The sequence below is a fragment of the Acanthochromis polyacanthus genome, chromosome 2 (assembly GCF_021347895.1).
Source record: "Acanthochromis polyacanthus isolate Apoly-LR-REF ecotype Palm Island chromosome 2, KAUST_Apoly_ChrSc, whole genome shotgun sequence".
Classification (NCBI taxonomy): Eukaryota; Metazoa; Chordata; class Actinopteri; family Pomacentridae; genus Acanthochromis; species Acanthochromis polyacanthus.
In genome coordinates this window covers 5,024,757-5,035,819 of record NC_067114.1, presented here as the reverse complement: position 1 = coordinate 5,035,819, position 11,063 = coordinate 5,024,757, and the positions used below count along the sequence as shown (strand labels likewise).

Below are 11,063 nucleotides of genomic sequence, written 5' to 3'. Positions count from 1 at the left end.
GATAAACTACCTTCAAAATAAAATGGTTTAGGCAGATTTGAGCTGAGCTAGCGTGTTTCCTGAGCAGTTGTATGATAAAATGCACATGGAGGAGATACTTTGTGTTACATAAATACATGTTACAAATATATATAACATCTGGAACTTGGAATGCTTTTTTCTTTTTGTATATAAATCTTTAAGTTTCACAAGTTAAAGCAGCTGAACATAAAAACTGACCTGTAGCTTTGACTGAAGTACATAATTTAGAAACCAAACTATATTATTATTATTATTGCTCTTCCTCAACCAAAAATTCTGTTTACTTGTTCAATTTTTCGCAGATTTGGTTTTTGGATTTTGTTGCATCGGTTGTTACTCCTGCCAAGCTATTTAGATCTTTTACTGTAATTTAACTTTGTTTTTGTTTTTTTTTATCTGTAAAAAAGGCTGTGAAGAGCTTCGTTGAAGGGACACACAAGCCCAGTTTTCTCTGAGCAAACAGAGACTGAAAGCGTGTTGCATGTTCTCATTGCTTTAGACTGTGGTAGGTCTGGTTAACCAGCATGCACTGATGACCTGTTACTGGGGTCACATCTGCACTGTTAGTGTCCTACATGAGCCTCTGCTGTTTCCTCTGTCAGTAAACAGCAATGCTAAGTTAAAAAGGCTCAATTCTTATTAATGTCTAAATACCATTTAGCAGTTTGTTAGAAGTTTGCAACACTATTTCTGGCATGATTTAACTGGAAATTGGTTGAGCACGTAGATATAACTAGAGCTGATAAAACCTGCCAGCAGCAGTTATTTCAGCCACCAAAACCTATGGTTGTAGTTTAGAAACACAAAACTTGCATGCATCCATCCTTTGCTGAAATGAGGGATGTTGTTTCAACAACTAACATGAAATTTGGGCAGTAAACCATCTGCTTTCATTGTGTAAATCAGGGGTGTCAAATTCATTTTAGTTCAGGTTCGACATTCAGCCCAATTTGATCTCAAGTGGGCCAGACCAGTAAAACCAGAGCATGATAACCTATAAATAACAACAATTCCAATTTATTTCTTGGTTTTAGTGCAATAAAGTTCACAGTCACACCAAAGTATGACAAAAACAACAATAACGAGGCAAAACGTTACAAAAACAAGACACAAAATGACAAAAAGGAGACACAAAATGACAAAAGATGCAACAAATGACAACAAGCAAAACAGAAAAAGAGACAAAAAATTTGACAAAAAAGTTACAATGACAAAAAATGGACAAATAACACAAGCGAGACAAAAAAAACACAAAATGACACAAAAGACGCACAAAACAATACGTAACACAAGTCACAAAGTGACAAAAATAAGACAAAAAAGACAAAAAACCGAGACAAAATATTACAAAAATGAGACACAAAATGGCAAAAAGGAGACACAAAACGACAAAAGATGCAACAAATGACAAGACACAAAATAGAAAAAGAGACAAAAAATTTGACACAAAAGCTACAGTGTCAAAAAATGGACAAACGGAAGCAAGACAAAAAACACAAAATGACACAAGAGATGCACAAAACAACACGTAACGCAAGTCACAAAGTGACAAAAAATAAGACAAAAAAGACAAGCAAGACCAAAAGGGAACACAAAATGACAAAAACATGAAACAAAGGATAAAAATCAGACAAAAAAGACAAAAACACAAGACAAAATATTACAAAAATGAGACACAAAATGGCAAAAGAACCATGAGCAATATAATATTTTACTTTATTATAAAAAATTGTTATGGCCTACAAATTATTTTGAATTTATAATTTTACAAATTTTCAATTTCCAGTTAATGTCTTCTCTGTCATTTTTACACTTTACAAAAGTCGTCCCGGATTGGACCCTCTGGAGGGCTGGTTTTTGCCCACAGGCCGCATGCTAGACAAACTATCGGTATCATTTGTTTTACTCTCTTTTACTCTGTGCTGTGATGTTTTTTGAGTATTTTTGTCTTTTTTTGTATCACTTGCCATTTTGTTTGCTTCTCTGGTCTTTTTTCTTCCTGTTTTGACTGTCTCCCAGAGTATTGCTAAGATATTATTATCATTCTAATTACAAAACTGGAAATTAAAGATAAATACAGATACAGATTGACAGGACACAGCGGGGAACATTAGCGTCACAATGACAAAGAAAGTACATCAAACTTTTGCATAAACAGTCATGTAAGAGAGGCATTTTCCAGTAATTTCCGAGCAGCTAGGTTAACAACACATGCAAGATTTAGTTGTTGCATATGCATCTGTTCAGGATGTTGCATAAAATCCTTTTGCTGAAACAAATACAGATCTGACCTTGCAGTAAATGTGTTGTTGTAGTCAGAGCACAGCTACCAAAGAATGCATTAAAAGGAGATCAGATGATTAGAGTTTTTTTTAGGTTTTAATACTGAAATACTGAGATACAGATATAAATTGTTTTGAAGTACAGTTTTATTTTGCCCTAAGGCACTACAGCGTCTCATTTTATGAAGCATACATACACTAGATGCAATGGAAGATGAGGATGGATGAAGCAGAAGGAAATAAAACGCGCTGCAAATGAGAAAAGTCCAGATACGACGAAATATACTGAAATATAACAGATTTTAATTCATGTGCTGCTGCCCACCTCTGCTATACTGACATTAGACTGCTTGGAGTGATGTATATATTTTAAGAAATAACTTTAAGCACATTTTTACATGAAATTTCTTCAAATATTGCAGATGTTTGCAGCTGACAAGAACAGTTGAAAGAACAGATGGAACACATCATTAAGAATACACGATATTACAGACAAAAATGAGACTTAATGTTAAAAATGAACACAGCCAGTATGAATTCTCTATTACAGATGTGGAATAACAAGCAGTTGATGGTCAGTGTGTCAGCAGATGTCACTGCCTAAAATGTAGTTTTAATGCACTGTATATGTAGCAATGATTTTTGGAACAGGTGTGATATGAGCTATTAATTCTGACTTTTCCACTTTGAGTTAACATCCTGGATTGTCTGTGGTAAAAGCTGGATTTTTGGTGCACGCTGAGGAGCAGGAAGGTGATATCGAAGCTGCTTCCAGAAGGAGGAGGAGGGCGGCATGGAGCTCATGCCCTTCCAGGCAACGTGGTTTCCAGACTCGCTAAGAAGCTGCAAAGCTTTTGGCAAAGAACCCGATTTCCACACTTCAGGTGTCTCAGTGTTGATGAAAATCAAGCGAGTCTGCCTCTCTACGAGGGCTTCATGGATGGCACTCAGCAGGCCCGATCCCGGACCAGGATCTGGAGATGCGGGAACCAAAACCACCGTCCGGCTCTGCTCGATGCAGTCCAGCACCACTTGTGCTACAGCTGCAAGAAACCAGAGCTCAGATTCAACACGACTTTTTCTAATATTCACTTTGGAAGATGTTACAGCCTCAAAGGACTTCTTTAATACGTACCTCTTCCTGGTAAGACGTCACGATCATATAGACAGAGACTGTAACCAAATCGCTGCTCCAAAACACTCTCCAGCATTTTTCTGTCGTGAGCATTAAACCCTTTGTCTGTGTCACTCTCGTAACACATCAAAAAGGCGTCATAGCTTTTTCCATCTAAGCAAACGACAACAAACTCTGTCACATACATTAAGACACACAGAAAAGCACAAATTCCTACTTCTTTACCATACATTATGAGATAAAAAGAAATAAATCTGGTACTGCTGCCTTGTAATTGTATGCCTCCGTCAGCCAATCAGGTTACAGTTTACATCTATGTCAGTCCAAACTAATGTACACTACCAGCCGAAAGTTTGGACGCACATTATCATGCAAGGCTTTTTATTTATTTATATTTTTTTCTACATTGTAGATTAATACTGAAGGTTGACACTTTTGTTTTGCTCACAACATAATTTCATGTGCATTCTTTTATAGTTTTGGTGTCTTCAGTATTAATCTACAATGTATAAAATAGTCAAATAAAAACCATGATAGTGTATGGAGCGACTCTGAAATGTGTAGACACAATGAGAGAAACAAAACTGAGTCTAAGTCCTTGTATGTGTTCACATGCTTTGCCAATAAAAGCGGATTCTTATCTAACCCAAAGTTGTGGCTATGACAGTAAACCTCGCTTCCAATATGGATGTTACTGCAAGGAAATTGTAGCCTAGCCACGCTAGCCCCATGTTTCTGAAGGCACAAGGGTCTAGGCACGCTCGACAGGGAGGGAGGCGGGCTAAAAGGTTGTCTATCAAATCATTCTGCAGCAATTGGGTAGGTATACAACCAATCAGTGCAACGAATAGGCTCCTAGAGCGCCGGAAATCAGAGGATGCGGTAGTTCGGTGAAGCCTTATTTATACAGTCAATGGGGGAAGCTCAAGTATATTACAGACATGTTAACAGAAAGATTATTCAGAGTCGGTGCTAATGGAGCTCAACGACTGTTGTCGTTTTTGTTGTCGACCGTGGCAGAGAATTAAATTCGTTGCCGTGTGTTGTCTAGCGCGGCTAGGCTAGTTGTTTCCGGTTGTTTCTGTCAGAATCGTCGCGCCTCTGTCGTCACTTAGTAACGCCCGCCTTCTGACTCTACACTTCATGGTGATTGGTCCGGCCAGTTTTAGGAGCATCCAACCTCGAGCCTTATGGAGGGTAACTAGACCCACCCTGGCAGAGAATTAAATTCGTTGCTGTGGGTTGTCTAGCGCGGCTAGGCTAAGGAAATTGCACATTTTAACACACAAATGCTTCACGCACATCTTCAGCCCACCAGCATTAAAGCACTGAAGATCTACACAATGAGTGCAAGATAATGAAAGTAGGAACTCCAGATTAGTGTCCCAGATTTTGCTTCTAACTAAAGGTGAAATATGATAACAGTCTCTTCCTCTGTTCCTGAGTTGTGGTGTTACATGATAAGCCCAAAAAGAGACCTTTGACCTTTTGGATAAAAATGTGACCGTTTCATTTTATCCTGAGAAATTTAATCATGTCGTAATTAGAGTACGATTTCTCGCTGTACAACCTAACTTGTGTTTTGATGCCCTATTTCTATTCAGTTCATTCTTGAGTTTGAGTGTAGGTTTGTGTCAGATGTAACAAAATGGAACAAACCCAAGAATATAACAGCTCTAGACATATAAATAATATATATAAATTGGACTCTTACCTGAGGTACTGCTATGGCAACCAAGAGTGTCTCTTAGGAAAAGCCTGATGTCCACTTTAAACTTCACACAGACAAATACCATCACAGCTGACAGCACTGTGAGGACAACGGTGCATACAGCCAGGGAAATGTGCGAAGGGCGCGCTTGAAATAACAGAGAGAACTAATCAGTCGATAGCAATTTAAACACTCATTAGTGGCAAAAATCTTACAGTGAATCTGAATATTGTGGTCAAATAGGAGAAATGTATTGATTGTTTGACTGAATGGAAAAAAAAATCTGAAGCTTTTTGAGTGAACAGGTCATTTATTTATTAAAAATCTCATTAATTAAATCGCTTAAAAAATACAACCAAGTTACCTTTTTGGGTCAGCGTAATGGTGACAAAGCCTGTTCTCTGGCCGAAATGGTCCAGTTTGCAGGTGTAATTTTTTGACAGATCCTCTTCCTTAACTTCTGTGAAGAACAGAGACGCTGTCCTCTTGTTTTCTTTGCTGCTTTCATCGCTGGGAAGGATGAGAAATAATGGAGGACGACAAACTGTTTTATGGGAATGTGGGGTGTTTATGTGTCCATGTAAAGAAACTGCACTTCCAGGCTTAGTTGTTGTAGCGTTTACACGTGAGTCCTGTGCTTACCATGTCTCATTGTAGAAAATTCGTGAGGAGCGTTTTTTGTCCACAAAGCCATCGCTTGAGATCCAGTACAGGTCTGACTCAGAGCACGAGGTGAGAGCTTCACAATCAATTACCTTTGGTGAGCCTAGAAAAAGAAGTTTGCACAAGGATTTAAAGCCGAGTTGCAGACGGGCAGTCTTTGTGTATCCCGGCTGCTTATTTGAATCTCACCCAGCTCTACTTCAAACGTAGTCTCGCGTGGTTTTAGGATCTCTGCAGTCCTCCGATTATCTGCACATAAAGGGAGAACGCACTTTACTCGTATTTTGTGCAGAAGAACTTCCATTAAGGTCAATAAACTTAGAAGTACTTTTCTTACCACTTTGTTTGACCTCAAGTCTCACTCCAAATGTCACATTATACATTTGACCACGATATGGGCAAGACTGGGTGCAGGTGTAGTTGCCGCTGTGTTCCTTTTTCACACTTTCGAAGTAGCCATATTTTGGTCCCTCCAGAAAGATGAAGCATATTTATGGATAAAGTCACATTACTCACATATTCAAGTACACAAAGCGCTATGTATTGTTTTTATGTTATAATACCTTGTGCCATGTGGTCCTGCAGTTGCTAAAATTCTTCGCAGGGATATCGCTAGGGCAATCCAGCTGGCATGCTGCCGGTGTATAACATCTTTGATCGTCATACATTCTGAAGTGAGCGTGTACCGTCAGGCTGAACCAGTACCAGCGGCTGCTATTCCTGTCATGGTGTTAAAAGAAATGTTTTTCTCTTGGAATTATTTGACAGCATCTCCTCAACTCAAGCAAGCAAAAAAGTCCTTCCACAATGAAGTGACCGTGCAAAATCTTCTCTCACATCCATGCAGCTGCTGTCCTGCATGTTGACAGAAGTTAAGGCCTGCAGAGCATCGAAAACAAGTTTGGACTTTACCCGACAGAGCACGCGTATTTCCCCTGATGGTTTACAGAGGCATTGAGGATCACGAGGCTCTCCCTATGAAGCACAACACCGATCTGCATCTGCTCAGCTGACGACATGTTGTTGTACAGGATCACGCTCTGGTTGTTGTCCCATTTCCACAGGATTTCGGCATCTCTATTTTCCAAGTCACAGTACAGAGCCACAATCTCACCCGCCTGTCTGTGAATCTCTTTGATTGTCTGGGGATGCACACCTGAAAAAGAGTGCAACAGTTACATTCTGTGCATCAGTCTGTAAAGCCAGCTTGAACAGCCAAAAAGATGTCTGGTTCAAGTCTTCAGGAGGTTTGCACAAAACTTTGTCTATTCTTCTGTAAATGCCCACATCAGTCGCCCAGGAGATTAAAATCAAAATGCTTTGTTCCTCTGCTTTTATGGAGATCCAAGTGATGCAAAGTTTGTTTTAGCTCTACTTTTAAAAATAGAGAGAAAGACTCCAAACAGGGATATTTACTGGCTATTAATGTTGAATGAACTGTTCACATTATGGGACCCCTGTGAGATAAAAAATATGAATGACTTGGTTCAATTTGAATAAAACCAGAAGAAAAGTTGCTTCCTATTTATTGGAAATGAAGCTGTTATCAATCGACAATATTAGTAGTCCATTGAAACATACAGAAAAGTTTGTAGTTTCTGTTTTTTTTGTCAGTTGTTTGAGGCAACCCTAAATTCTACATGCATACAATCTGTCATGAATCTCAGAGGCAACTATTCATATCAATACTGCTGGTTATCTGAAAAAGATAATTCTAGTGTTAGAATTAACACTTCAGTAGATATTCAGCAAAAACAGACAATAAGAATAGTTCTTATCTCGCGTAATTCATGCTTATAAATTTAAAGCCACATGTCTTCTTCAGTTTAAAAGTAAAGCTTTTTTTTTGCCTATATAGTGATCTTTTTTTAAAATATGTTGGACGGCAAATCATAAGTGAAATAAGCAGTCAGGCTGAGCGTTTTTGCCGTGGAGCTGCAGTTTACTGATGACTGTTTCAAAAACACAAATTCAGACTTTTAGGTATTACAAATAAACAAAAAATGAGGAGCAAATGCTGTCAATTTGCAAGTTGGAGCCTTACGTATCCTGCAATGTCGGCTCTTCCTGTCATTGTGAAGCAGAATTCACCGAGCGTTGGATCGTTCACCCACTAATAGGGAACATGAGCTGGGTTTAGACCAGGGGTGTCAGTCTCTTCTGAGGTCAGGGGCCACATACATCCCAGTTTGATCTCCAGTGGGCCGGACCAGTAAAATCACAGCATAATAACCCATAAATAACCACAACACCAAATGTTTCCTTTGTTTTACTGCAAAAAAGTATATCCTGAACCAAAATGAGTTTGACACCCCCGTTCTAGAGGATGGTTAAATTAGAGTTATAATGAATCCATTCTGCAGCAGGAAGGGATTATTTTAAAGAAGAAAAAAAACATTTAATGAGTAATTTTTAATCACAGAGATGAGTTTTTAATATAAATAAGTTAGAGTAAATAAAACACCAAGTCACTGCATGTTATAAAGCTTTTTAAAAAAACACACACACAAGTGATGATTATGAGGGAAGTTAAGTATTAATTAAAGTAAAATCATGTGGAAATAAGTCCCAAATAATACAGCAGAAATAAATAAAAACAAGCTGATTTGCTATATTATAGTCTAGATCTAAGGACAGCTTAGATTAGTTGATTTAGGAGAGCATTAACACTGATAATGGTGCAACTCTCACTCTCACATTTGTGAAAAGGCACAAACTTGGCAGCTGCTCACGTGTGTTAACCACATCCTAAAGGGCCCAAGTTTGTGAAAGATGGAGCTTCTCAGCACGAAACAACAACCAGAGGGAGTGCAAAAGTGTGTCACACGTCTGTAATAGTTGTGAGATTTTGTAATATCTACAGTCAGGTAAAAAATAAAAATAAAATCTAAGTGCATCAGACATGTTGACTTGTCTAAGTATGGAAAGTACATGGTAAAAATAAATACAAACTGAAATATTTGCTGCTGTTTTACATGTTAACCATAAAAATAGACCAAAACTGTACATAATGTCCACACACACAGAAAAAAAATCTGTATTTTTTAAACCAAAAAATGTATAATTATTTGACAGATATTTGACATTATTTAAAAGAAAAAAATATGGGTGATGAAGACTGAAAAATGGTAAATAATTTTTGAAACGGTTATTTTACAGATTTTTCTCTGTTTTGTTGAATTACAGAGAAAATCTCGTAAAATCACAGAAAAAATGTAGCTGTATTTTTATGAATCATAATTCATTCTTTTACAGTGTGTGGTCGTGGTATTATACTGTTTTTGTGTATTTAAATCAGCTAAAACTATTATTGTACAGATATTTGTTAGCATTTTTCCTGGTTTTACAGTTTTACAACCGAACAATATTGCACCATGCTTTAACATACTTTTTGGCAGCTTTGTAGACATTTTTTTCCATTTTTTTTCTCTTTTTACAGTTGACAGGTGGAATTAATGATGGCTCCGCTTCATTAAGTGAAGGGTAATAGAACGACAAGTAAAAACCCACATTTAAGACCCATTAAAATCATGAAGGGGGATTTGAGACAGCAATTATATGTAAGAAAATCCTTAAACATCTTGCAGATGAAGGATTTTATGTGGAACAAAAAATCTTCAGTAAGCTCGTGTGGACAACGATGCAAAAAACCTACGACTCTCATCATAGACTCTCACTTCAGAGTAAATGATCAGAACATCATCGAACTGAGCCACTTTCGGTGGTTTTATCCCGCGTTTCATTTAACAGTGACGGAAAGAAAGCACATGTACTCTATCTACGTAACCTTTTGAAGTACTCATACTTTGATTATTTTTCCATTTTAGGCCACTTTATACTCCTAAACCCAACTGTTTAAACACATTTTTAATATTATTATGAGAGTCATGTGGAGGCAATAGATCGGACAAAAATGACACTGGTAATTTGTAATTAGTGAAAATGTAATATTCAAGAGGGATATCACTATTATTACCTACTTTAGGTTAAGAATCTCTGGCAATTTCACAATTTTCTGTCACTTACTACAATATGAATGACAATAAAGATAGAATCTCCCATCAGATCAAAATTAATTGCTTGAGAAAAACATTTTTAAAAAAATTCTGTTGTGTAGTCAAACAGCAGTAAAATTCAGGACGACGTCCAAATTTGAAAATAAAATTATTTTTTTATGCATGAATACTGAGTGTGTGTGAATAAAATTACTCTTGAGGTGATAATTATGAACAAAAATGCCTCTTTACAAGATTTTACATTTAGTTTGTAATATCAAAATAACAGTCTGTTATGATTCAATCATCCTGTAAATGTACACGTGTTATTGTAATCAAAATACATGAATGTGAAAAGAAAATACCTCACTTTATTGTTTTTATTCTGAGGCAAATCTTGCACATATTTAATCATAATGTTTCTCGATGAAGAGTAAAGAGGGAATAAATAAATTAAAGGTTAAGATAAGAGTTTATTGGCCATCCAGTTAAACTAAAGGTCTGCATTTAGCAGCAATGCATCAAGTATTTCATCTAATAACATAGAATTCAGCATAATGAGGATTTTAACTTTGATCACATTCCTGTCTGGCTGTTAAGGCACACTGCTGCATTGTGTGCTCACATGACTTTATGTTTCACTATGTCTCAGTTTGCGTGAATCGGTGCTTTTTCTTCCTCTTTTATGTTTTTTTTCAAGTGCATTTTTGAATGACAGCGTCCAGTCATAGCAAAAGTAGCGCTGAATTGCCACCTTTTTAACACCACTGCGAGTTTGTTTTCTTACCTGATATAAGTGTGAGGAGGAAAAGCTGGATGACCATCATGATAAGCTTCAGCACAAACAGCTGCTCAAAGAGTCTCCAGACGCTCAAAGAGTCTCCAGACACAACTGCACAGCCGCGTGTTTCCCTCATCTGTCTCAGTAACGACGTGATGATAAAAAAAGGAAACATGAGGAAGTGAGTCACATTTTCAAGCAATGCCTCCTGAAAACCCCACAACACCATTTCTTTTCATCTGATTTCCTACAATTATTATACCAACGTCAATGGACTGGTGGTTCCTTTATATGAATTATGAATAAATGGACAAAACAGACCTTTTGAAGTATTCACCTTTATCTGGGTCAGGATATAATGAGGGACTTTTGAAGTCCATGGGTTATATCTTGCATACATTTTCATTAAAAGTAAAAAAAAACTGTTTTTTATGTTCATTATGATCATGTCTTTACAAATTCCAGAATTCTTTAT

At 37.2% G+C, this 11,063-nt stretch overlaps 1 protein-coding gene across 1 annotated transcript; it reads right to left on the bottom strand.

Annotated features, from left to right (window-relative positions):
- Positions 1-2,381: 2,381 nt before the first annotated feature.
- Positions 2,382-10,717, bottom strand: LOC127532964 (interleukin-18 receptor 1-like). The gene is made up of 10 exons (XM_051944893.1): positions 10,595-10,717; positions 6,725-6,968; positions 6,376-6,532; positions 6,150-6,282; positions 6,002-6,061; positions 5,792-5,915; positions 5,514-5,659; positions 5,153-5,296; positions 3,439-3,591; positions 2,382-3,346 (listed from the first exon to the last, which is right to left on the bottom strand). Exons 1-10 carry the CDS (start codon positions 10,632-10,634, stop codon positions 2,970-2,972), a joined length of 1,578 nt encoding a protein of 525 aa, XP_051800853.1. The 5' UTR covers positions 10,635-10,717; the 3' UTR covers positions 2,382-2,969.
- Positions 10,718-11,063: the final 346 nt, after the last annotated feature.

Bases quoted from the DNA above. Each gene is read 5' to 3' on its own strand.
- LOC127532964 (XM_051944893.1), bottom strand. From the start codon at position 10,634: ATGATGGTCATCCAGCTTTTCCTCCTCACACTTATATCAG. The intron at 6,533-6,724 runs GTAAAGTCCAAA...ACACCATGACAG, and splicing joins AAATACGCGTGCTCTGTCGG to GAATAGCAGCCGCTGGTACT. The intron at 5,916-6,001 runs GTGAGATTCAAA...TTCTTTTTCTAG, and splicing joins TACGTTTGAAGTAGAGCTGG to GCTCACCAAAGGTAATTGAT.